This window comes from Acinonyx jubatus, chromosome B4 (genome assembly GCF_027475565.1).
Source record: "Acinonyx jubatus isolate Ajub_Pintada_27869175 chromosome B4, VMU_Ajub_asm_v1.0, whole genome shotgun sequence".
Classification (NCBI taxonomy): Eukaryota; Metazoa; Chordata; class Mammalia; order Carnivora; family Felidae; genus Acinonyx; species Acinonyx jubatus.
In genome coordinates, this window is record NC_069387.1 from 54,461,483 (window position 1) to 54,489,222 (window position 27,740).

Consider the following 27,740-nt stretch of genomic DNA (forward strand, 5'->3'; position numbering starts at 1 on the left):
GTGGTGAAAAACAAAATGTGTGTTAGGTCAGAAACACTTTCCCAAAAATCTATAAAAAAGAGATTGTGTGTGCATGTGTATACATGGTTTTGAACTTCTTGGTGGATCAAGAGGTTTAAATGATACCATCGGGGCTCTTTCTCTCTTCTCCCTGCATGTTTTGGCCCTGCTTTCTTCTGTGTGAACATCTGTCTCTCAGCCCATTTCAGAACAGCAACCCCCCCACTCTCCCTCCCTCATCCTGCCCTGAGGAGTCAGAGTTATAGTGTTCTTAGTACCCGAAAACTCAGCAAGAGAAAAATCCTTTCCTCTCCAGAGTCTCTGGGAAGGATTCCAATGGGCTCTGCTTGGTCACATGCCCCTCCCTAGACCACAGCTAAGTCAGGCAGATGAGATACTATATTGACTAGCTCAGGTCACACACCCACGGCTGCAATGCAGAGGATGTGAGTGAAAGCCCCACCAGATAATGCAAGTAACAATGTGTAAAAGGAAAAGATGTTTAGCAGACAAAACAAAAAATAACAACAACCAAAAACACCAAGAATAGGTTGTTACTACATTGCAAGGGAATAGTCAAGGTTGATTTCCAAGCTTTTGATACTAGATGTTTAGCGATGATGATAGAAAATGCAGAGGTAGGAGCAGTTTGAGCCCATACGGAGAGTTGAGGTTTTACACGTTGAATTTAATGTGCCTGTGGGACATTCGGATGAGGTGATCTCTTGGAAATAAAGAGTCAGGAACATAGAAAGATATATGTTTAAAACGTAATTTTAAAATACAAGATTGATTTGTGTCAGGGTGCATCTTAATGCGCAGTGGGAAACCCATTACAATTCTTAAGTGGGGAAGTTCTTTAGCAATAAATCTATAATCTATGTTGCCTATTTTAGACACCTCCGTATAGTGTCAACCCCCTCCCTCTAGAAGCTGAACTTCTTTGCAGTTATCTCTCAACTCTCACCGCCTGGCGTGTGTTTGGGACCGCCCTGGCCGAGCCTCCTTGGCCTGTGGATCCAGGCGAGGTGGCCCCGGACCACAATTCCCGGCGTGCCTCGCGAGGGGCGGCCCCTGGCGGAGGCGGGGCCAGGAACAGCCACCCCCGCGAGTTGTCGGGCGGGGAGATCGGGCGGCGCCGAGCTGAGGTAGCGAGAGAAGAGCTCCCGGATGTGGAGAAGCTGGGGAGAAGGCGTGGGAGGAAGATGGACTCGGTGGAGAAGGGGGCCGCCACCTCCGTCTCCAACCCGCGGGGGCGGCCCTCCCGGGGCCGGCCGCCGAAACTGCAGCGCAACTCCCGCGGAGGCCAGGGTCGAGGTGTGGAGAAGCCCCCGCACCTGGCGGCCCTAATTCTGGCCCGGGGCGGCAGCAAGGGCATCCCCCTGAAGAACATTAAGCACCTGGCGGGGGTCCCGCTTATTGGCTGGGTCCTGCGTGCGGCCCTGGACTCGGGGGTCTTCCAGAGGTGCGCATGTGCGAGAGTGGGCGGCGCGGCCTGGGCGGGGGTCGGGACGGGGAGCCGGGCCGCTGGCAGAACTGGGGCTCCCAGGGCAATTGTTATTAGAAGGGGTGTGCAAGATCCGGGCTGTCTGGGCCCCGGTTGAGAGCCCAGGGAGGAAGTGCTCCAGCTTCTTCCTTGTTCCGTAGCTGCTAATAGTCTTGACCTGGGACAGTTCCTGTCCCTGCCCTTGAGAATGCCTTGCGTAAAAGGGGAGATTTCCCCTTTTCAACCGTATCCGCCGCCCTGGTTGACTCACAGGGTAAAGGAGGCCACCCCTATGAAACGTCTGCGGTAATATGTGAACTCTTGTAGACAGAGGCCATTGGGGTTCCCCTGGTGCTCAGCCTCTGATAACCGCTTGGTGCCGATCGATTAGGGAGGCATCGGGTTCATGAATGGAGTGAGGTGTCAAGGCTTTCGAGTTTCAAGCTCAGCTTGGAGATCTCTTTATGACCTTTGAAAAATACTCCAAGCTATGTGCCTGTGAGTCAGCACAATCTGAAAAGCTACCTACATTTGTACATAGGTAAGAGATAGTGAGAAAACGTACAGCAGGCTGTTTTATGATATGCTTCTAAATGGTTTTTATCATATCTTTGGAACCTCTCTGCCCTAAAGACAGTTTTAATTGTTCATCATTCAGAGCCATTACCATATGCCATTTTGGTCAGGAGTTACAAGCTGATGTCATTCATAAAAGAAGATAGAATTCAGTGTCAGGAATGAGTTTACACATAGTAACTTCACGCTAATTGTGCTTCAGTTTGTTACCGTGGAAAGTAAATTATTGTAACTTCTTGATGCCTGGGGTTTTGGTCTTTAAAGAGGTGATTGTTTTTGGAGCAAATTAATTGCCCACATTAATATGTGGGTAAATGATTTTCATTAAACTAGCCTTGTTTAAAAAAAGATACTCCCAAAGTAAGAATTTACGAATTTTTTAAATGTTTTAATCCAAACGAAGCCCTGGGTGGAGCAAGGTAAATAGGGGCAGGCACCCAGATGATAACACTAATGTAGTAGTGTAGTAGGAAGTGTGCAAAGCAGAGATAGGGAAGGACTTGGGGATTTGGTTCAATTCAGGAAACATTTACTGAGCCCTAATTTCTGCCATAGACACCTAAGGAAACACCAAGATGAAGTGACATGGTTCTTGTCATTGGGGAGCTCACAGGCTTTGGACATTTTTTCATCCCTACAAAGAGTGCACACTGGGGGAAAAAAAGAGGACCGAGAGAGGGTGCATCCAGACAACAGCGATACGCCATTTCTGTGCAATGAAGTAGAGATCAAAACTTACATTCACAGTAGATTAAGAACAAAACTCATTTACAACTCTTAGGTAGCATGTCAGGAAACTCCTTTCAACCTGGCTTAACAAAAGGTAAGGCTTGTTGCAGGTACAGTGAGATTCAAAGGCAAAGAACGATTTATTCATTCAGGAAATATTTATTGACTACCTACAGTGACAGGCACTGTTCTGTGTCCTTAACCAGAGGTTGTAACACTAGCAGCAGTGGGTTCAGTCCCTAGTCTCAAGGAGCTTGCATTATAATGAGAAACAGGCGGTATACAAACAATATATACCATATTGGGTGTCGCTAAATAGTTTCAAGACAAATCAAGCAAGGTAAGGGAATGGTGCCAGTGCCCTCCATCACCAGAATCTTCTATTTCTTGGTCTTCTGGATAGGCTCTCCCTTTATGGTGTCAGGTGGCTATGCTGAGTACCGAAAAACAACTTGGCGCGGAAGAACTTGTTTGAACTCTAGTATGGTTTCTAGCAGCTTAAGGCCATGTTCCTAGGATAATCCCAGCCCCCCAACCCCCTTAAGATGGCTGAGAAAACTCAATGCTGCCAGGAGAATTTACTGTTTGTTCCAGGGACAACCTGGTGACAGGCAGGGAGCCTCTGAACCCCCTCTCAGAACAATTACTTTAGAAAGTTTTCAGTTACAGCCCTCTTCACCATGCTTCAGAATGTAAATCTACCATCCAAAACTGTTTCCTCAAGGACCTGAGAGCTCTTTGAAATGCAAACATCCCAGTAGGTAACTCTCACTCCCTCCCAGTCCCTGTGGGAAAATTAAGGGCCTAAATTTGATGGGCACCTTGCTTCAATTTGCACCTTGCTGCCCATCCTAAAGTTAGAAGTGTGCTTCTGATCTGGATAAGCACCAGTTGACAAATCCAGATGGTCTAGTCACAAGGACTGACCTCCTTTAGCCCCGACACGATACCTTTGCCTTAACACACCCGCCTTTAAGAAGTCTCCAGCCTTTGTTTGGGAGGAATTTGAGTTAGTTTATGCCATCGTTAACAAATTAAACCTGACCTTATCTGCATTAGTGTCCAGCTTTGTCTATCCCCTTATTTTACTGTTCCTATCCTTCCAGGTTTCAGTCCAGCCGAAAAGAGCTGCCCTCTTTGCAGCTTTAAAGTCTCTTTGGGTCATCCTTGAGCCAGTCACTTTGGCTAAAACAACGCTTGTATTGGTACAGTTTAGTGGCCCCTTCCACTCTTGGAGCCGGTGATGGAGCGCCCCCTAAAGCACCATGTGACAGTTTCATCAAGAGAGAAATTGGAATATGATCACCAAAGGGCAATAGATGGTGGGAGTCAAAACCCAACAGATAGCCATTATAGCAGACATAGGGGATTTTGCTACGAAATTATTGGAAATATATGTATATATTAAGCAGCGATTTTCCTGTTTCCATTTATTAAAATGCATTTGTACAAAACTCCATGAAAGAATAAATGATTCCTGAGAACTTTTTCTGTACCAGTTTTATGTAATACATCTAGACTAGAGTATAATCATCTTGACAATAGGAATGGTATTTTATACTTCCAGCCACCTATGGTATCTGCTACTGTACTAGTAATAGAATTTGAAGACATAAAACCAGTATTTTCCTTAACCAGCAAAATGAGCATAATCTGACTCCTGCCTTCTCAAACTTACAATACTATATAATAATGTGATTTTACTGTTTAGTTCACATAGCTGTCTGCTATGTGGCATCATTTCTAGGGATCTGGAAAGTTTAAAAAGGTAATAAAATGGAATAGCACTACTTCCTTACTGAAGCTTTTGCTGATCCCCTCAATGGAAAGTAACTGTGCCTTTGTTTTCTGCACATAGCAGCATTGTTCATACCTTCTTTAGTGTGTGCACTATTGCAGCAAAGTACAGTCGTAGACCCTAGATTTGAATTCCTAGCTTTACCACATGTTAACTGGAACTTTGGGTAAATCACTTAACATCTGTGCCTCAGTTTCCTCATTTGCAAAATGGACTTAATTATCTGTCTCATAGGCTTGCTGAGGGAATTAAATGAGGTAGTGGTATACACAGCCCTTAGAATAGTGTCTCTATATAGTGTGTGATCCATCCTTGACGTTTTCCCCTTGTATGGAGGGTTTTTACAATCTTCATCTCTTCCATGAGCCACAGTTACCTTACTTGTAAAATGAGAAAGTTGTAATTATCTTCAGAATTCTTCCTAATACTAGCATGCTTTGACCTTGAAGAATTAATGGAATTGTGGCTTTATTCTATTTCAGGGGTCCACCCAACTTTTCCTGTAAAGGGCCACATGGTAAATAATTTAGGCTTTGCAGGTTGAATGGTCTCTGTTGCTCAGTTCTGCTGTTGTGTGTTGTGGAAATAGCCATAAATTACATAAGTGAATGAACATAGCTGTATTCCATTAAAAGTTTATTAACAGAAGTAGGCAGGCTGTGAGCCAGATTTGGCCTGGGCTGACCCTTTCTTTAACAGGTTGAAGAGTTTCTTGTGAGCAGGCACTCATTTGTCTTGGTATGCTTAATGTATTAGAACCTCAATTAAAGTGTGTTAATTTGGATTTAATTGATTTATTCTAAAGCTACAGTCCCAAGTTTGGAGCAACCTTGCTGCCCCTGACCTCTACTTTCTTTGACAAATATTTACCCTAGGAAGGAATTGAAGAAAATTATAGCTGCCTGATTGTGTTTTTCAGGGCTGGAAGATGCTTTGGAGATTATTTGGTTCAAAACCATGATGTAGTAATTGAGGTAGATTTTTCTGTCCTGCGCAGAGTCAAAGTTAACGATACTTTCCAAGTTACTAACTTTGCATACAAATTTGGATAATTAGCAGTTGAGGAAAATGCTGAGATAATTTTTCAGTTAGTAAAAAGTTATTGTTTGAGATGAGTTTATAAGAGCCTGATTTTCAACAGTGGTCCAGTGCTGTGTTAGTAAACCTCAGAGTAAATAGATTTTGTAAATGTTGCCTAACATACTTGGGAAAAAAACAAACATGAAGTTTCATTTCTAGGATGTGGATTTATGATTAATGACAGGCCTGTGCTGTATTGTCCATGAAATGGCAGTTTATGATTTGAAATAATGTACGTAGGCTTCAGGGTTGATATTCCTGTTCATCCTGTTAGATGTTGTATGACTTCATTTGAGGCTAAAGCCATTAGCATTAGGCTTTGACATTTACTCTGTACTGGTTTTAAATTTTATTAGGCCTTTATTCACTTGCTCATTCTTTCTTTTTTGCTCTCCCTCTTCTGATTCCCTTAAACCAAAAGAAAATTATCTGCTTACGTAGTCCCTTTAATAAATGATGATCATTGTATTTTAAGTCTACATATGGGATGCTATTTTCATACATACAGATTAGACATTTGGACCTTTGAAGTTGTAAAGGCAGAACTTCAGTTTCCCTTTCCAACAGAGCCAGTGTGAGGATTAAATGAGACTATGTAGGGGCGCCTGGGTGGCTCAGTCGGTTAAGCGTCCACACTCCACACTGACAGCGTTGAGCCTGCTTGGATTCTCTCTCTCCCTCTCTCTCTCTGCCCCTCCCCCACTCATGCTCTCTCTCAAAATAAATAAACATGAAAAAAAATGAGACCATGTAGATGTTCCTTTATTACCATTCCTATTTTATTATACCAAATAGCTAACATTTATGAAATATTTATTGTGTGCTGTGGTTTGTATTAATTGTCATAACAACCATATGAGGTAATTACTATTATTACACCTGTATTTTTTTTTTTTATATCACCTGCATTTTAGTGAAAATCGAGGCTGAGGGAGATTATGGGTTTTACCTAAGGTCATACAGCTAACATGGTGGAGTCAGGATTTGAACCCATTCCTTCAGATCCCATGCTGTTGACCATTTCTTGTTTAATTTATTAACAAATATAGATTGAGCATGTTATGTAGCAGGCACTATAAAAACACTTTGTAAGAATAAAGCATTGTAGAGAGGTTGGTCATTGCTTTCTTCTCTTTCCCTGATGGTTTAAAGGGAATTTGAGTACTGTGTTGGCTGCTGTCTCTACCGATAGGTTGAGAACTGAAAGTTTCTTAAGAAAATGGACTGTTATCTCCTGTGTCCAAAATAGGACCTGAAACATAGTAGACACTCAGTAAGCATTTAATGAATGAAGAAATGAATGAATGATAAAAGGAAGAAAAGAAAAACAAGCAAACCTCTTCCAAAACCTCTACCATTTTTAATTTATCTTTTAAGCATTTCAAAAATATCATTGGAGTCTGTGGTGCTGAATTTTCATTACAGAAAATCAGAATGATAAAGTAAACAACTTTAGTGATCTATTTCAATTAGTGACATAAATTAGATTTCTTTTGCTTTTCTTGTTCACTTCTTACTGTATTTACCATCTTATTTTACCTTCACCTTCTCTAATTTAAAACTAGGTTTTCATTGGTACTTTGTTATATACTTTTGACTGTGACATTTCTCCAGTAAAAATCTGCCTTCAAATATTTCAGATTTGAATATGCATTTGGGAGATGCACAGAGTGACATCAGTAAATGTGAGACACCTGACCCCTAGCCAGTGGCTCATCTTGTTTACTAGGCTAAAGGGAATAACTGATATTAATAAGTGAAATCTGGAGATGTTAGAAATTTTTCTTTAGTTTGTCACTTTCTTTTCACTCTTGACAATTGAGGACAGACATTTGAAACATGCAGTTCTTCTTACCCCCAGTAGATGTTGAGGGAAGGTGATAAAAGAAAAATAAATGCATATGCCAAAGACTGTAAGTCGTTAAACTATATTTGTTTTGTTTTAATGTTTATTTAATTTTGTGTGAGAGAATGAGCAGGGAGGGGCAGAGAGAGGGTGGGGAGCAGCAGATCCGAAGCAAGCTCTGTGCTGACAACAGAGAGCCCGAACTCATGAACCATGAGATTGTGACCTGAGCCTAAGTCACACAACTGACTGAGCCACCCAGGCGCCCCCATTAAACTATCTTTGTATAAGATCACTATTAAAAACATTGTGGCTAGATTAATATTCACATCTTTTGTTTCTAGCAAAGGAAATTTGTAAAAGTCCAGGATACTTAACTTCAATAGAGACTAGCACATTTCCCCAAAGTAGCATTTTACCCCTAGTCATCATCTTACAAAGTTTAAATGGGGAACTGTGTAAGAAGTGGTTAAAGGAGCAGTTAAGTTAAACTTCCCAGAGTCCATTGAGTCATGTTCCCATGTCTGTAATTGTTGTCAATGGGTATAACTCAGTTGATTGTGTATTCCTATTTTTACAGTATACCCATTGTTAGTTGGCAAAACAAGAGAGTTGGATTGCCTGATTATTTTGAGCCTAGACTTGGGCCTTTAGTTGCTTCTAAGCTTGAAATTTTTTCAGCTTCAATGTTTGGCAAAGCCAAATCCATTTTTTTCTTAGCAAGTATATTAAAATCCTTCACCAAGTAATTTGGATTTGAATGAGGAATAAGAAGAAGGTCTTCTTTATTTCCTTTAGATTTGAACTTTACCACTACTGTTTTACTTAATATACCAGTAGCCTTAAAAATACCAAATATCACTTTTTTCCAATTTTATAAAACTAAATCTAGGGCTATATAAATAACATTTATTTAAATGATATGCATAATACAAATATAAATATTTCTATATGTAAACAAATATTTCCATTAGTGACATAAATTTTGCTTTTACTGTTCTCTTTTTACTGTCTTTACCATCTTCTCATCCTACCTTCACCTTCTCTATGTTAAAACTAGATACTGCATTTTTATTCAGACATTTAAAGTTTATATACAAAATACTTTATAATTCTTTAAATTTTATAATACTTCAGCTCTGCAATTATTTTTTGATGGCATAAAAACTACTCTCATATTACATAAGCTGTATTTTGGGGTTGCAGAGCTCCTTTTTATCTTTAGTGGTTACTTTTAATGATTTGGCTTTTTATATTTATTTTTTAATATCCATACAGTGTGTGGGTTTCAACAGACCATGATGAAATTGAGAATGTGGCCAAACAATTTGGTGCCCAAGTTCATCGAAGAAGTTCTGAAGTTTCAAAAGACAGTTCTACCTCACTAGATGCCATCATAGAATTTCTTAATTATCATAATGGTATGAATTTGATAGTTTATTCAAGATGTTATGTAATTTCTAACTTGCTAATTGTTTCATAAGACTTGTTTTCACATTTGAATTTAAGATCTTTTATTTCTCGCAAAGAACTTTGATGTTCTTTTCATTTGTTTTGTCTTTTTAAGAGGTTGACATTGTGGGAAATATTCAAGCAACTTCTCCGTGTTTACATCCCACTGACCTTCAAAAAGTTGCAGAAATGATTCGAGAAGAAGGATACGATTCTGTTTTCTCTGTTGTGCGACGCCATCAGTTTCGATGGAGTGAAATTCAGAAAGGAGGTAATCTGTCATATCAGTCTTTATTTTAGCTTTTATGGAGAATCAGCTTTTTCATAGGTAAATAATCCTTAGGCAGGAGGGGAGCAGTAAAAGAGACCACGTGATTCTTAACTGTAATAGGCAATGACATTTATAATCAGTTCTAAGTCTTGTGATTATTGAAACAAGACAGACCAAATTCTTTGCTTTAACTTTTTATAAATGGACGTTTTAACAGTATTTGCCTTTTGAGGCAGGCAGGCATGTCATTTTTTTCTAGATGTGAAATAATTCTTTGTCCTAGACTTGCTTGGTAAATTCCTAAATTATATTAGAATCATGGGAATAGAAATCAACCAAAAAGTTCTGGAGGACCTTAAGAATGAATTGTAGAATTACTTCTCAAAATATGTAACTCCTGTATAAGAAGAATTCCATAGTATTTAGCTGGAGCCAGATTTCTAGCTAGATAAACTAGTAAAATATGCAATAAAGAATAGGATGAACAACAAATAGGGAAGTGTTGGAACATGCGTAAGGAAAGGCAGTGTGATTTCTGTTAGGTGCCCTGACATTTGTTGAATATAGGAAAGCTGGCCTAATTGTCTCTAACATGTGTAATTTAAAGGAGATAGTAAGGAAGATGCAGTGAAACTGGAGACAGTGCAAAAACAGAGCAATCAAGAGGATAAAGAAGGACTGAAAATAAGACTCTTCTATCTCAACATATGAATGTTATCCAAACCAATAAAATGTACCAGTAAATATACTTACTGATTGACTTCATTCAGTATATGTTTATTGAGTATCTTCTCTGTGCCAGGTTCTATGTTAAGTTATATGTATAAAACTTTGAACTTATTTACCAAATCTCATAAATTCTTACTTCTTTTTTTAAAAAATGTTTTTCTTTATTTATTTTGAGGTTGGGGAGGGGTAGAGAGAGAATCCCAAGCAGGTTCCACACCATCAGCACAAAGCCCAATGCAGGGCTCGATCTCACAAAATGTGAGATCATGACCTGAACCAAAATCAAGAGTCGGATGCTTAACTGACTGAGCCACCCAGGTGGCCCAGAAGTTCTTATTTCTGAGGAAATAATTTCTAGGAAGAATCTATTAAAGCTTTAAAACAAGTTTTTGAAGCAAATCAAGGAAGCCCAATGTTAAACTGAATATTGAGATTCATATGCTATATGATTAAAGAAGTTCAAGAAATATGTACATTAAATAGATGACAAAGCCATATAAAATATATCCATAAGTATTTTTAAGAAAATTAGAAATGTTTGAATAAATATCTTTTAACACTGAGACGTGAATGTTAGGGATAAGAGCTTTGTCTTTGTCATATATTTTCCTAGAACCACTGTAAAACAGAATGCTATTAAGAACAAGGATTCTAATCTAGAATGGTATTTCTTATGATTCTGTTCTTATGTTCCTTGTTTATTAAATCACTACTACTAAACATGCTCCTGGATTAATCAATATTTGAAAAATCCTTCTATTTCATATTGTATAACTTTTTGTAATCTTTTTTGTTGTTATCATGCTAGAACCTTACCATCTAATATAGTAGCCTCTCGTGCTGTCAGCACTTGAGTGTGGTTAGTCCAAATTGAGATATGCATTAAGTGTAAAATACATACTAGATTTCTAGGATTAGTATGAAAGAAGCATATGCAACATCTCATTAATAATTCTTATATTAATTACATGTTAAAAAACATTTTAGATACATAGGGCTAAATTAAATATACTATTACAGTTAATTTCACTTGCTTCTTTTTACTCTTTTTAAACTGTAGCCATTAGAAAATTTAAAATTATATATGCGGCTCACACTATATTTCTATTCAACATCACTCTTCTAGAGATTACACTTTGTACCCTCAGTTTGTTATAGCCTGCCTGAATTTGTATTTTCACAAATAATTAAAAACCTTACAAAAGTAAATTTCTATTTAGCCCCTGCTGTTTTGTACTATTATTGTTACATATAATTCTCTATATATTATAACTGCACAATACATTGTGGTTGTATTTATTTTAAGCAATTAATGGTATTTTAAAAATTATTTTAAAATTATCATTTATCTCCACCTGCATATTTATCTTTCTCTGTTATTCTTCATTTCTTTCTACTTATCTCTGCTTCTATCTTACAGTGTGTACCTGTTAGTAACAACTTCTTTCAGCTTTTGTTTGTTGAAAGATGTCTATAATTCATCCTTATGTTGAAAGGGTACTTTCATTGAATATAAAATTTTGATTTACCTTTTTCCCTTCAGCATTTTAAGATTGCACTTGTAAGATGTTATCCTTTTGAAGATGCATCTTTAACGTTTCATTTCATTATTTCCTACCATCCATTGTTTCTTTTAAGATATCAGCTGTTTTTCTGATCATTGTTTCTCTAAATATAATGTCTTTTTTCCCTTTCCCCTGCTTTTAAGATTTTTTCTGTATCTTAATTTTTCAGAGTTGACTCCCAATTTGTATTGCTGTGGGGTGTGTGTGTGTGTGTGTGTGTGTGTGTGTGTGTGTGTGTGTTTATCCTGTTTAGAATTCTTTAACCTTCTCATGTTTATAGGTTGATATCTGTCATCAGTTTGCAAAAATTCTGCACCATTATCTCTCCAAATATGTCTTCTGCCACATTTTCTCTCTCCTTTCTTTCTGGGACCCAGATTTAAGTGTATTTTAAACAATTTTAAGCCTGTCTCTCACAGTCTGTTCTGTATCGTTTGTTGATTTTCTCTCTGTGCTTCATGTTAAGTAATTTATGTTGACATATTTGAGTTCATTGATCATTTCTTCTGACTTATGTAGTACACTGTAAATCCTGTCCAGTGAATTATTTCAGATATATGTTTATAGAATGTACATTGGAGTTATTTTTTAGAGATTACATTCTCAGTTGAAATTCTCCATCTTTTTTTGTTTTTCAATCTTTTCCTCTAATACCGTTAACATATTTATGATATTTATTTGAAAATTCTCAATTGCAGGTTCCAACATCTGAGTCATTTATAGTTCTGTTTCTACAACTGTTTTTCTCTAATTATGGCTAATGTATTTGTGCCTCTTCATCATGACTCAAATTTTGTTATATGCCTGACATAGAGACTAGAGTACAGTTGACCCTTGAGCAACACAAGTTTGAATTGCACAGGTCCACTTATACACAGATATTTTCCAATAAATACAGTACAGTACTGTAAATGTATTTTCTTTTCCTTATGAGTTTCTTAATAGCATTTTCTTTTCTCTAGCTTATTTTAACAGTACAATACATAAGCAGAATATGGGTTAATTGACTCTTTATGTTATTGGTACAGCTTCTGGTAAACAGTAAGCTCTTAGAGCTAAGTTTTGGGAGAATCAAAAGTTGTATGTGGATTTTCAATCATGTGGGGGATTGGTGCCCCAGCCCCAGCATTGTTCAAAGGTCAACTGAATATATTATTTTCCTCCAAAAGGACACACCCTTTCTTCTATCAGGCAGATGGAATATGGAGCTAGCCACTTTGATCCAGTTAGGAGTTGTGCTGGATTCAACCTTTAATTTCCCTTTACCTCTTAGTGCAGGTATCTTGCCAGGAGATAGATCTTGTATGTATTGCTAGTAATAACCCCATGCTAACAGGACCTTAGGATCTAAGCACCACAAAACCTCTAAGCCCAGCCTTGCAACCCATCCCTAGCTTCTTGTGCTGCAGTACACTCAGCAGAAGTCCTGTAGGGGAGTAATTGGGTAGGAAGAACCAGCTCTGTGTTTGGGATCCTACAGAAGACAATCTATGATTCTAGTCCAAAGGGCCATGACAAACCTCTGGGTTCTCCTTACCCCAGTAGAGCTCCTCTGCTTATGCCAAGCTTGATCTTTCTCACTTCTTCAGAGTCCGCAAACATCCCTAGGGAGAAAACAGCCACTGATCCTTGTTCACTTAAGAAAGACTTGCCCCTCTCATTGCTTTTCTTCAGACTGCCACTTGAATTCTCTAGTCTGTTTATTGCCTGTCTCCACCACCAGACTGCACACTCCAAGAGAGGAGAGGGAGCCATATTCATTGCTATTTATACGCTGCCTATAAAACTATACTATATGTAGCTAGCTATCCAATGTATATTTGCTGAATACTTTTCATAGATTATATCAAACACTGATGGGGTAGAATTGAACAGAGGATGGTTTAGTTAAGGAAGTAAGTGGAAGTTGTTTCTAAAAGCCGTTACACAGATAATGACAGCCAAAAGTAAAGAAAGATTCTGAGGAATCGCCAGCATTAAACTCACAATCATGATGCATATCATTACACATCCATAAACACAGTTTTGGGAAAAATACAGTGAAAAAGCAAGAGGATCCCTATTTCCCAGTACTGAGGGCTCCATCTGTAACATCATGTTATAATCACTGCTGTTGATATTGCTGAGCCTTCATTACCAAGGATAAGAATAAGTAAATAGTATTTATTATTATGTTTAGTATAGTTTTTAACTCTGGTAAGAGTAATATACAAACATTTTTATCAACATAAAAGTATTAATAATTTAATGAGGAAATCTTCAGTTTTCTATAATAATTCTATGAAAGTAATTTCTCAACCACATTATATAAACACATACATTGTATTTCTATAGAAGCAAATAATGAGAAATAGATTAAAGCACTCCTATATTAAATAAGGATATTTTGTGGCAAGTTCAGCCCTTTTGAAGCTACCTTAAGGTTGCCTTGATGTCCTCCCAGAATATTATATTAGTTTTTTTTTTCTTAAATCTTTATTTATTTAATTTTGAGAGAGAGGGAGAGAGAAAATCCCAAATAGACTCTGTGCTGTGAGTGCAGAGCCTGATGCAGGGCTCGAACTCAGGAACTGTGAGATCATGACCTGAGCCAAAACCACGAGTCAGATGCTTAACTGAGCCACCTGGGTGCCCCCCAGAAAATTTTATTTGTGTAAATGCCTTAAAACCTCAATTATTCAGAGTTCATTTATAAAATACTTTATTTTTCTATGATTAGATAATAAGTAGTATAAAGTAATTATAATTATTACGTATTGCTTAATAATTATCAAATATAATTAGCAAAGATAAATCATCAGCATTATTAGAGATTTTGTTCCTTTAAAAAATCTATTTAGCTATTTATCAAGATAGAAAAATATTTTACATTTTCAGGTTTTTTTTTTAATTACTAAATGAATATTCAGTATTCAAAGGAATGTAGACTTACTATAGCTTTTTGCTTTTAGTTCGTGAAGTGACTGAGCCTCTGAATTTGAATCCAGCTAAACGACCTCGTCGACAAGACTGGGATGGAGAATTATATGAAAATGGCTCATTTTATTTTGCTAAAAGACATTTGATAGAGATGGGTTATTTACAGGTTTGTGTCTTCATTTTGCAAAGATCTTTTAAATCATTTTGTATGTATACCTCCTCAGTTCTAAGGAAGAATTACGGCACAGTTCATAAAGAAAAGTATCAATCCCCAGAGGAAAGGATATAACCGATAAGATTTATCTGAGGCATTTATCCTGTAGGTTTACGCTAAAGTAATCTTTGGAGTCCATTCAGTAGATATGCAAGGAACTCTGCTACAACTGAGAAATGAATCAAATATTAAATGTTGTATATGTGTCCCAACTTCCATTTTATTCCATTCAAACTCTGTTTTTAATCCATGGTTTGGTTACTGTCACATTGGTTGTACAGTTGAATAAAAATCTATTGCTTTCAAAAAGAGACAAAACAAAAAATATATTAGATATGGAAGTGCACCAACCTGGGTGTCAGGAAAGCCAGATTATAGTTCTCTCTTTAACTGTGTGGCTTTGAGTGTACATTTTAATCTGTTCTGAGTCTCATTGCTCTCATTTTAAAATAAAGGGCTGGGAACGTCTCTCATATCTTTAGAGCCTACATGGTTACATCATATACCATTTGTTCCTTTTAGTTAATAGCAGTTATTTATTCAGCACTTACTGTGTGCCAAGGACTATACCAAACACTTTATATAGGTTATCTCATGTAATCTCCATAGCACTGGAATAGAGTAGACATTCCTGCCCAGTTTTACAGAGGAGGGACTGGCTGCTTGGAAAAGGAAGTACTTGGCTCAGGGCATAAATAGGTAGTAAGTGGTACTATTGGGATTTGGATTCAGGTCCTTATGTTACTCAAAATCAGCATTTAAAAAACCCTCTACTCTCTGTAGTAAAAATTCCAATGTGACTCATGCTCTGAGGTAAAAGTATTTTTAACAGTCTCCTGGCAGTATCTAAGCAAACTGTAGACTGTTTAGTTAAGTTTGAGTACTCAGGAAAATTAGGTTTGACACAGGTAGATATCACCCTTTCCAAACTCTTTGCTAAGGGGACTGTGTTTTGACCCTTTCCTAAAAGGTAGAGAACAATGAAGTGTCTCATCATCATAAGATTTATGAAGAGACTGAGAATTCTAAAAAATGAAATTTCCCGGTAATTGATTTTGACATTCAAATTATCACAGTCATAGGAAAGGCCTCCCTCCTTGCCCCCAGATCCCAGAATTAGGAAACTGTCCCTCCCTTTGCCCACGTGTGATCCAGACAGTTATTGTCTACCCTCCCTGTAGTTCAGGGATCTAAGACAATTCTGTACAATAGATACTACAGTTCTTTTTCCTCCATTGTCTTGCCACTCAGTTGCAAATTGGAACATAAGTTCTGAGAACATTTATGCTGCTTTTGGATGATGACCGGAGAGACTGTCAGAAAAACGGGATACAGTTAGGGGGTTTCTAGAAAATTCCTCATGGTCAGAATATTGGAAGATGGGTATTTCTGCTTTATTCAGTCTTAAAATAGAAATCTACTTAAAGAAAAATGGGAAGCTTGCACTGTGTACATAGAATTTGAACAATATTATAGTGTATAGTTTGAATATATAGGAAACAAAAAGCTTTTCCCTGAGAACAGTTATTTATTGTAAGTCACTGATTTCACTGGGTTTTTTTTTGTCAGTATCATAGAAATGAATTCATTGTTCTAATTAGAAGAAACTTTCTGATATGGTGAACGAATGTTAAAAACAGTACTCATGGCATTTATACTATCTTTAGGGTGGAAAAATGGCATACTACGAAATGCGAGCTGAGCACAGTGTGGACATAGATGTGGATATTGACTGGCCTATTGCAGAACAGAGAGTATTAAGGTAAAAACAAGACTTGCATAGCCTTTGCACTGGACCCTGACATATTTTTAGTAGATACGTTGAGTTGTGCTTCTAGACATTAATTTCTGGTACTCCAGACATTTTAGGATCTTTGCAATTAGTTTGCTCATGTGAGGAAGACCTACACGTAAAGTATACTTATAGTTGGCTTATTCAGTAACTTGAGAAACACATGGTCTGGTTAGACCACTGTACTCAAAGTTCTTGCACTAGAAGCTGAAGTGTACATGTGAAGGGTAATGTTTGAATGAATGGGAATGGTTACTACGTTTACTGGTATTAGCCAGTTGAGAGGGAGTAATTAGTATTGTACTTGTACTCAGAGGTCTATTTTGGTTTCTTTTAGATATGGCTATTTTGGCAAAGAGAAGCTTAAGGAGATAAAACTTTTGGTTTGCAATATTGATGGATGTCTCACCAATGGCCACATTTATGTATCAGGAGACCAAAAAGAAATAATATCTTATGATGTAAAAGATGCTATTGGGATAAGTTTATTAAAGAAAAGTGGTATTGAGGTATGTGCTCCCTGAATATAGTGATGTTTTTTAAGATGATGATTCAGGGTCAAAGAACGTGTGAGGGAAATAAGAGATTTAAATTTTTAATATTATCTATTAAAATATCTGAAATTTAGCCTTCACATGACTAGAAAATTATCATACTTTTAGATGAATAAAATTAGAAATTTGTCAATCAACAAATAATATTTCTTATTTATTCAGTAAGTATAAACATATTATTTTTAAATAGGAGCTATCTAGTAATTCCCATAGGATCTTTCACTAAAAAAAATTTCAGAAAAAGTAAGTTATCAGCATTAAAAAAAAAAGCAAATATCTTGTGGATTTTTAAGATGTAACCTATTCTTATGATTGATAAATTTGAATTCAAAATAATTTAATATTTAGTATATTTGTAAAAACGAAAGCTAAAATAGTTTCTAGTAAGATTTACTAGAAATCTTTCATATGTGTTCCTAAGCAGCACAAGAGACAAGTTATAGACTTTCCTCTGGGTAAATCGAATTATAGGAGAATCTTAAATTAGTGTCAGACAATGTATGTTATATTTTTTTAACCAACAGATAGGATCCTTTCCACTGTAAACAGTGTCTTTATTAGACTATTAGAAATACAATGTTGTAAAGATTCATCATTTTAAAATATCTATTGATTTTACTTAATTGGTCTTTCAGGAGACTACTCATTTGTGACTTATATTATTTACCTGGTGTTATTTTATTATGAAATAGTTGATTTCTTTTTTTTCTCATTTTGCCCTCCTTTCTCTCTTTCTTTTTTCTTTTAAGGTGAGGTTAATCTCAGAAAGGGCCTGTTCAAAGCAGACACTCTCTTCCTTAAAACTGGATTGCAAAATGGAAGTCAATGTACCAGACAAGCTAGCAGTTCTGGATGAATGGAGAAAAGAAATGGGACTGTGCTGGAAAGAAGTGGCGTATCTTGGTTGGTGTCTTATATTCAGCCATAATAAAGTGGGCTAGGGGTTTGTTTTTTGGGTTTTTTTTTTTTTTTTTTTTTTAGAAATAGAGAAATAATGGGGCGCCTGGGTGGCTCAGTCGGTTAAGCGTCCGACCTCGGCTCAGGTCATGATCTCACGGTCCGTGAGTTCGAGCCCCGCGTCGGGCTCTGTGCTGACAGCTCAGAGCCTGGAGCCTGCTTCCGATTCTGTGTCTCCCTCTCTCTCTGACCCTCCCCCATTCATGCTCTGTCTCTCTCTGTCTCAAAAATAAATAAACATTAAAAAAAATTTTTTTAATTGGGAACAATCTTTCTAGAGGTTTGTTTGATAGTATATATCAAGTGTATCCTAGTAGAATGATTACTAGCACATGCTTTGGAGTCAGACCACACTGCTGACTAGTCAGTTTTGGTAAAGTAAGCCTTAACTTCCTCACCTGCAAACTGGAAATGCCAAGAGTACCTATGTCATAGATCTATTATTGTAAGAACCAATGAGATAATCTGGGCAAAGTACTTATCGGATTCCTAACATATAGGAATATGAGATACCTATCCTATCCTAACATATAGAATACCATGGATAAGTTTTGCTCTTTTAAAATATATCTACTGTTAACCCTTAAATTCCAAATCTAGGAAGGAAATTGGACAAATGTGCCAATAGTGGAGGAAAAAAAAACCCACTTAAATACCCTGCAAAAAATAGAATATGCACAAAATGGAATAGTGCATAATGCAAATGGATATGATGAGATATCACAAGATTTTCACTTCGGCATTTATTAAATATACCATGTGCAGGCTTGATTGGTTGCTGGGACTTACTGCTTACAGAGCATGCAGTCAAATGTCTAATTTTAGATATTACTGATGACAAGTTATTAAAATACATATAACATAAGCCATGTAAGAAATAAATATTTACAAGGGTAATATGGGCCTCTAAAGAAGAAACACAGAAATGCTGTGGGAGCATGTTATCTGAGGACTTCAGGAATGGCCTTTGAAGCACATGTGACAATTCAGTGGAGAAGAATACTACAGAATCCTTGATAGAAAATGATCCAGTTTTTGTAAGAAGAAAACAATTTTAGTGGAACGTATAACAGATTCTAGATATACTTATTATCTGCATGACCTTAAGTGAGCTTCTCTAAGCCTTGGTTTTCCTATTTATACTATATAGTATATAATATAAACACAAATCAAACTTTATAAGGCCATTGGGAAGAAAATTGAAGATAATATAGAATGCCTATTATAGTACCTGCAGATAGTAATAACAGTGTGTATCATTTATGTGAGTAAATTGTGGAATTATATATGTGATAATATAGTGATTATCCATAAATACTGGTAAGTAGGATGATACTGATTTGTTTTATGCCTTTATTTTAAAAAAATGTTACTACCAAGAAAATGCATTACTTATGTAACATTAAAAAAAAAACTATAAAAAACAGAGGTTAGAAAACAAGAAAACAGAGAATGGACTCCAAATTTTAATTTTAAAATCACTATTTTAGGGGCGCCTGGGTGGCGCAGTCGGTTAAGCGTCCGACTTCAGCCAGGTCACGATCTCGCGGTCCGTGAGTTCGAGCCCTGCGTCAGGCTCTGGGCTGATGGCTCAGAGCCTGGAGCCTGTTTCCTATTCTGTGTCTCCCTCTCTCTCTGCCCCTCCCCCGTTCATGCTCTGTCTCTCTCTGTCCCCAAAAAAATAAATAAAACGTTGAAAAAAAAAATTTTTTTAAATCACTATTTTAAATATTAGTGATTTAAAATCACTATTTTAAATCACTATTTTAAAAGCACTATTTTGTATCGGTCACATAAATGTATAGAAACATATTCCTTAAAAATATCAACACTTATGTAAGTAAATTTTAATAAATACATCTTTGTTTGAAGGGTTACACTATGCAAAGAAATGCTAACTTTAATTTTCATCATCTTTCAGTGAAAAAAATTCAGATTTCAACATATTTAATAACTTTTAAAATTTCAGTAGATAAATGTGGAACAGATTTAAAACAAGTAAACTCTTTTTTAACCAGCATTTTATTAGTGTAGTTGGATGTAGTAATAATTATACTCAGAATGGTGAATCTAACGTACTGGGAGCCTGTGAAATTCATCCTGTCAATACAAAAGAAAGGGAGAGAGAAGAGCAGGCAGGTTGAGAAAGGATGTAGTTTTGTCAGTGTGATGGTAATTCTTCAACAAATGAGTGATGTACAGGGGTAACTGGGTGGCTCAGTCAGTTAAGTGTCCGACTTAGGCTCAGGTCATGATCTGACAGTCCATGGGTTCAAGCCCTGCGTCGGGCTCTGTGCTGACAGCTCGGAGCCTGGAGCCTGCCTCGGATTTTGTGTCTCCCTCTCTTTCTGCTCCTCCCCCACTCATGTTCATCTCTCTGTCTCAAAAATAAATAAACATTTTTTTTAATTTAAAAAATGAGTGATGTACAAATCAGAGGGAACTATTATAGATTAAAAGTATGTAAAAATACATATCAACAAAATGCAGTATGTGGACTTTGTTTGGCTTCCGATTGAAACAAATCAACTATAAGAAAATTTGAGACAACTGGGGATATTTGAACACATACCAAGTTACTAGATGATACTAAGGAATTGTTGATATTGTTAGTTTGATGATACTGTGTCACTTTTTAAAAATATATACTTATCTGTTAGAGAAATATATACTTATGTATTAGAGATAGATGCTGAAGAGTTTTGGGGTAAAACATGATGTCTATGAATTCCTTAGCCCTCTCTCTCTAAAAACGAAGGAGTGGAGAAAAGAGAAAAATACCGATAAATAGTCCAAAACATTGAAAAGTATTCCACATGAACTTGGGGTTCTTGCATGTGTTTAGGATTTTTTTAAATAAAAAATTTAATTCATAATTTGTATATAGAATTTCTAGTAATTCTAATGTGCATGGCAATCAGAAATTATAGGCCATTCTTTTTTTAACAGGTAAGAGTTTATTTTGAAGTGCTTAGGAAAAACCTCAATTACGCTTGTAAATACTTGAACATATTTGTTCCACCACACCCATGGTATTCTTACATGAGTGCTTGAGGTCTTATTTAAGTTACCAGAAGTACTTACTGGTTGCTTTTTTGCATTAACAGAAAGAGTATTCTTTGTCTCCTTGAATATTCAACTGGTGTTTCTTTTACTCAATAGGAAATGAAGTGTCTGATGAGGAGTGCCTGAAGAAAGTGGGCCTAAGTGGCGTGCCCGCTGATGCCTGTTCCACCGCCCAGAAGGCTGTTGGATATATTTGCAAATGTAATGGTGGCCGCGGTGCCCTCCGAGAGTTTGCAGAGCACATTTTCCTACTAATGGAAAAGGTTATTAACTCATGCCAAAAATAGAAATTACTGTAATGTTAGGAAAGAAAGTATACAGCCTTCTTCAGCCACTTTTATTTTTGATTAAGTACAATTCCATGTTGTAATGTTACAGAGAGTGTGATTTGAACTGTGATGTATCTTAATATATTTTAAAGCAAATTGTCACTCCAAAACATTCTGAAATAATTGTGCTCTACTTTTCTCCTTATGCAAGATAATTATTTAGAGATTAATACAATCTTTCTCAGATTTTTAGTAAATGCAAGTAAGAATATCATCAAAATTGACTTTGTATTGTACCCTGTAAAACTGTGTGTTTGTGTGCTTTTAATGATGCTGAGATTTTATTTATTTGGGGACAGTGTGTCTGGTAAGACATGCCCTTCTATTAATTAATAAAATTACATTTCACAAACTTGATGAAAACTGTCTTGTTGCTATAGAGGAGACTTGCCAAACATTCCATGATTTCCTTTAAACACTGACCGTGCAATCAGCACGAGAAACAAGCCACTAAACACCTGACATAAAGCATCTGATCGTACTTTAGGTATGTATACGTATAGTGTGCACTACATGCAAATAGAGATATCCAAAAAAATTCATATATTTGTGAAGATTGTATATTGGTTTGGAGTAAACCATTTGCAGTTACCTCTGAGGTCAGGATCATTTTATATACAAAATTTGACTATCACCACAATTTTACAGCCACCACAAAGTACTCTCCTATTTGCTTAAATTCCGAAAGTGAGGCGTCATCTCATAAATGTGGACTTTTACCTAATAAACACTAACCACTTCCTGTGGAACATTTACATCTATTTACCCTGTAAAAAGAATTCAATTCTGGCAAGAAGCAAGTCATTCAAGCCAAGTCACACAGGAAGCTCTTTTCTTCTGTCAGGACTGGGTGTATTTGTACAGTTCAGAGTCTGACCTTACAGGCCAGACGTTGTTGGGAGAAAAAATGAGCCTCTTCTACCCTAATTTCCATTGTATCTTGTGCCAGTTTTTTCTCCCATCTTTCTGGCTTTTCCACTGCTGACTTTATTTTCTCCTCTCCCCTTAAATGTACACATTCTCAAAGATTCTAGCCCCAGTTCTTGTTCTTTCCAGAACCACATGTACATTCAAAGTTTAAGCTGTAGCCTCCATGCAATGACTCCAGAATCTAGTCTCTGCTGTAAGTTCTGACTGCACCTCAAATTCTTTGTTTCATAAGCCAGATCCCTGGACTGTACCTCTCAAATTTCATGTCATAGCCTTTCTCAATGTCACCTTTTCATGTCTTGTCAGATACCAACTCTTAACCTTGATACTACTAGCCCAGTGTCCTCTCAGTTTATCCAATACTTTTGCCAGATTAATTGTTCACATGTTCGCTGCTACCCTTTACAAAATCTTTTAGTGACTCCATGCTGACCACAGAATTTGATAAAACATTTCCCAGTCCAAATGTCCTCTGGACACAACCTGATATTTCCAGCCTCATTTCCTACTGATTCTTGTGGGTTCCTCCACCCCAATCGACTAAACTATTCTGTGCAATTCTCTAGCAATGCCTCTGTTAGCCTCTTCTTCTCAAGTTCTTCCTTTCATCACCACACAAATCATTCATTCCTGAAACTCCTGCCAGAGTAACTCCTGAAGTAAATACTTTGCATAAGTATTGTGCATAGTATATGATTATAGTACTACAATTATTCTGTGGTCCCTGTTTCATTTTGGTGACCCATAGCCAAGTATAAGGAGACAGTTCAGTCCTCACCAAACTACTTCCTATGTTCCCAATAGTAGGGAATCTTAGTCAAGGAAATAAACGTTCAGCTCTGATATGTAAAGGACGTAGAAATTACCAGTCCCTTCCTTAGAGAAAGACTGGACAAATTGAAAACCAATGACTTCTCTTGGACCTCTCAGAGAACTGAGGTCAAACAGCAAACAACCGCTCCAAAATCTGAAGAAATGGACACAGCCAGACAGATACAGCACCTGATACTTATGTACCTGGAGCCAGAGCTGCTGGGTGCTTTAAACAAATATGAACACTTAACTGGTAATTTTTTTTAACGTTTATTTATTTCTTTTTAAGAGAGACAGAGACAGAATCCCAAGCAGACCTCATGCTGTCAGCACAGAGCCCGACACGGGGCTCAAACTCACAAACTGTGAGATGATGAAATGAGCCAAAATCAAGAGTCAGACACTTAACCAACTGAGCAACCCAAGTGCCCCACTGGTAGTACTGAATCTCTGGAGGTTAAGTATCGACGAACATGAGAAGGAAAAACTGCTGTGGGTCACAGTCATGGGCAGGGGTTGGGGGTGGAGGTGGGAGTGGGGCACACTTTTCCTCCAGGAATGCCAGTAGGTTCTCGCAGGATGGATCTGAGGATCCAAGAAAGATCCCACTCTGACCCTGGCAGGAGTAGAATAGTCTACTCCTTCTATTCTAACCATCCCAGAGCTTTCTTCCTAACAAAGGTCTACTCTGCAGTAGAAAGCTTTGGTGTAATAATACTGCAAGCTTACCCCAACTGGGGGAAGGGAATTCCATTTCACTCCAGCTCATTCCAGCCTCCCCATGCCACCTACGAGGGGTAAAACCTCATAGTCAACAGGAGAGAAGACATCAAAGAAATAGAGCATAAAAGCTACAGGTGGGAGCACTGGGAGAGAAGCTGTACCCATGGAAGAGGCACAGAAACCCTTGTGAAAGCTATATTCCCAAGACGAGCCCACTAAAAAACCAAGACTTAGAAGATTTTAGAATGCTCCCTTTTTTCATACCTTCACACCACAGCAATAACTCACCAGTTTAATAACTGGGTTATAGCTGAAAAGGCTTTAAAACTCAGACTTTCTCTGAGAAAGCAATACCAAAAGAAGTCCCAAAGCCAAAACAAGGACACTGAAGGAATTTGAAGTCTCGTACATATCTAGGTACAAGAAGCATTAAATACAGTCCAACTCCCAACAAGATTAACATACATCTTCACACTAAAGATCTGTTTGTCTTGCTACCAATTACTTGGTAACATATCTGACTTTCAAGAACAGAAAATTATAAGGTATCCAAAAAGGCAAGAAAAAGCAGAGCCCCAGGAGACAATGCAATCATCAGATCCAAACTCAGATATGACACAGATGTTAGTTATCAGATGGGCAATTTAAAAATCTGTGATTCATTAAGGAGGACACCTGTTGGGATGAGTCCTGGGTGTTATATGGCAGTGAAGGATCACTGGATTCTATTCCTGAAACCAATACCACACTGTATGTTAACTAACTTGAATTTAAATGAATAAACCTAACAACTAGAAACAAATAAAAAGCTGTGATTAACCTGTAAAGGGATGTGATAGAAAAAGTCTACAACATGAAAGACCAAATAGGTAATGCCCATACAGAGATGGAAACTGTCAGGAAGAATCAGAATGAAATGCTAGGAATGAGACATAGTGACAGAAATGAAGAATACCTTTGATGGGTCAATCATTAGACTTGAAACAGCTGAGGAAAGAATGGGTGAGCGTATATATTGGCTTACTTTATTTTTTCTCTATACATCTGAATTACATATGTTACTTTTTTCCGCTTTATCGAGATAGAAGTTGACATAAAACATTGTGTAAGTTTAAGATTTACAACATGATAATTTGAAATATGTATATGTTGGGAAATGATTACCCCAGTAAAGTTAGCACATCCATGACCTCATATAGTTGCCATTCCTTTCTCTCTCTCTCTCTCTCTCTCTCTCTCTTTCTCTTGGTTTTTGGTTTTGTTTTGAGAACATTTAAGATTTACTGTCCTAGAGGAGCACCTGGGTGGCTCAGTTGGTTAAGCATCCAACTCTTGGTTTTGACTCAGTTTGTGAATTCAAGCCCTGTGTTGTTGGGCCTGCTTGGGATCTGTCTCTCCCCCTCTCTTGGCCTCTGCCACACTCACTCACACACACTCTCTGTCAAAATAAATGAACTTAAAAAAAAAAGGATGCTCCTCTCTTAGCAACTTTTAAATATATAATAACACTGTATTATTAACTATAGTCAAAATGCTGTATGTGGAATTTACTCATAGCTGGAACTTTGGACTCTTTGGTCACCATCACATATTGCCCCTGGCAAACACCAATGTAATATCTGTTTATTAATTCATTTATTTCAGAGTTCACGTATAAGTGAGATCATACAGTATTTGTCTTTTTCTGACAAACTTTAGTTAGCATAATGCCCTCAAAGGTTTTTTTTCATTATTTATTATTTTTAAAGTTTTTTTTTAATTTATTTATTTTGAGAGAGAAGAGAGAAGAGAGAGTGCACAAGGAGAAGGGCAGAGGGAGAGAAAGAACATCCCAAGCAGGCTCCTTACCATCAACATGGACCCCAATGCGGAGCTCGAACTCATGAACCATGAGATCACAACCTGAGCCGAAATCAAGAGTCAGACACTTAACCAACTGAGCCACTGAGGCGCCCCATAATGCCCTCAAGTTTTAACCATGTTGTCACAAATGGCAGGATTTCCTCTCTTTTTGTGGATTAATAATACACACACACACACACACACACACACACGATGGGACACATGAAATGTACAGCTACACATGAAGCAATTCCCTTTGAAATAAATTAAATAATTGAAATAAATCCAGAAACTAGTGAGCAACTCCTCCACACCAGGCAACTGAGAACATAGCCACATTGAAACTGTTAGAGAAGGCTGAGGCACCCTGGCCTGGCTATAAACCCCATCCCTGGTATAGTGTCATACACTCATCAACTCCCAATGGCCAACTCCCAACTTCTCCATAAGGAGTGAAGGATTTGGACCCCACATTTAGTGCCCCCAATTTTAAGACTTCCACCCAAAGGAAAGGCCCCCAAAACACCTAACTCTGAAAGCCTACGAGGCTGGTATACACAAGACCTTTTAAAAGACTATATACAGAGCAAACAAGCAGTTATTGATAGGCACACAAACACATATCCAGCTATCCCCCCAGGGCTCAGTGCAGAGGGAGCTGGCCAAAAAAAAACCCCATCTCAAGTTTCTCTCCAGAAGAGATTTTACATACTTAGCCAGCTGCTGCCTGAGAATCCAGTCTTAGAAGAACGTATATTTCTGGGAGTGTATCCATTTCTTCCAGGTTGTCCAATCTGTTACCATGTAGTTGTTTGTAATTAGTCTCTGACAATCTTTTGTGTTTCTCTGGTGTCCACTGTAACACCTCCTCTTTGACTTACAATTTTATTTGAATCCTCTCTCTTTTTTTCTTGGTTATATAGTTAACGATTTGCTTAGTTTTTGTTTTGTTTTGTCTTGTTTTGTTTTGTTTTGTTTTGTTGCTTTCAAAGAACCAAATCTTAGTTTTATTTTTTTTCTATTGTCTTTCTAATCTCCATTTCACTTATTTCTGCTCTAATGTTTATTATATCCTTCTTTCTGCTAATTTTGGACTTTGTTCTTCTTTTTCTAATTCTTTGAAAAATAAAGATAAGTTGTTTATTTGAGATCTTTCTCTTTCTTAATGTAGGCATATACACCTACACACTGCACACCTTTCCCTCTTAGAACTGTTTTTGCCACATCCTGTAAGTTATATGTTATATTTCCATTTTCATTTGTCTCAAGATATTTCTTTCTTTACCTATTTGTTTCTCAGGAATGTGTTTAATTTCCAAATATTTGTGAATTTTCCAGTTTTCCTTTTGTTACTGGTTTCTACTTCCATACCATCATAGTCAGAAAAAATACTTGGTATGATTTCAATATTCCTAAATTTGTTAAGGATTGTTTTGTGGCTGAACTTATTATCTCTCCTAGAGAATGTTCCACATATTCTTGAGAAGAATGTGTATGCTGCTTCTTTTGGATGGAGTGTTTTGTACATATTTGTTAGGTCCATTTGTTCTATAGTTTATTCAGGTCCAGTTTCCTTATTGGTTTTCTGTTTGGATGATCTACCCAGGGTGATTATGGTCAAAGTGAGGTAAGTTGCTGGCTATCAAGCCCAGATCAAGGCATCAGGAGATAGTCTACTTCCTAATGGGAGGAGTTCCATTTTTAATGTACTACGTATGTTGATATGTCCGGGTTTGGGATTTGAGGAAGCTGGAAAAAGATCTGTTTGAGGGTTGTTATTGTAATTATTAAACATTTTGCACTTTGGGCAAGTTAGCCAACCTCTCTGTGTCCTAACTTCTTTAGTCCAATTGAAGCTAAGAATAGTATCATATCACGGGATTGTGAAGATTAAATCAGCTGATATAATTAGCATATTTAGAGGAGTACCTGGCTAATGTAGGGACTCTAAATGTTGTTGCTGTTGCTGCTGCTGATTGATTTAGCAATTAAGACGTTTGTATTTTAGTCACAACTTTGTTGCAAACTAGCTAAGTAACATTTTTCAAATCATTTGACACTGTGAAGCT

General features: G+C 37.2%; 1 protein-coding gene across 1 annotated transcript; it reads left to right on the forward strand.

The window, feature by feature from the left end:
- The first annotated feature begins 1,103 nt into the window (after window positions 1–1,103).
- CMAS (cytidine monophosphate N-acetylneuraminic acid synthetase) lies at window positions 1,104–21,726 on the forward strand. Its single transcript, XM_027035711.2, has 8 exons — window positions 1,104–1,465; window positions 8,794–8,936; window positions 9,083–9,238; window positions 14,484–14,617; window positions 16,333–16,427; window positions 16,795–16,966; window positions 17,761–17,914; window positions 21,131–21,726. The coding sequence occupies exons 1-8, from the start codon at window positions 1,206–1,208 to the stop codon at window positions 21,319–21,321; spliced, it is 1,305 nt and encodes a 434-aa protein (XP_026891512.1). The 5' UTR covers window positions 1,104–1,205; the 3' UTR covers window positions 21,322–21,726.
- Window positions 21,727–27,740: the final 6,014 nt, after the last annotated feature.

What these genes read in the sequence shown, in the direction of transcription:
- CMAS (XM_027035711.2), top strand. Translation starts at nt 1,206, where the DNA reads ATGGACTCGGTGGAGAAGGGGGCCGCCACCTCCGTCTCCAACCCGCGG. An exon ending in GCAGAACAGAGAGTATTAAG is followed by an intron (nt 16,428 to 16,794) that starts GTAAAAACAAGA and finishes GGTTTCTTTTAG; the next exon opens with ATATGGCTATTTTGGCAAAG. An exon ending in TAAAGAAAAGTGGTATTGAG is followed by an intron (nt 16,967 to 17,760) that starts GTATGTGCTCCC and finishes TTTTCTTTTAAG; the next exon opens with GTGAGGTTAATCTCAGAAAG.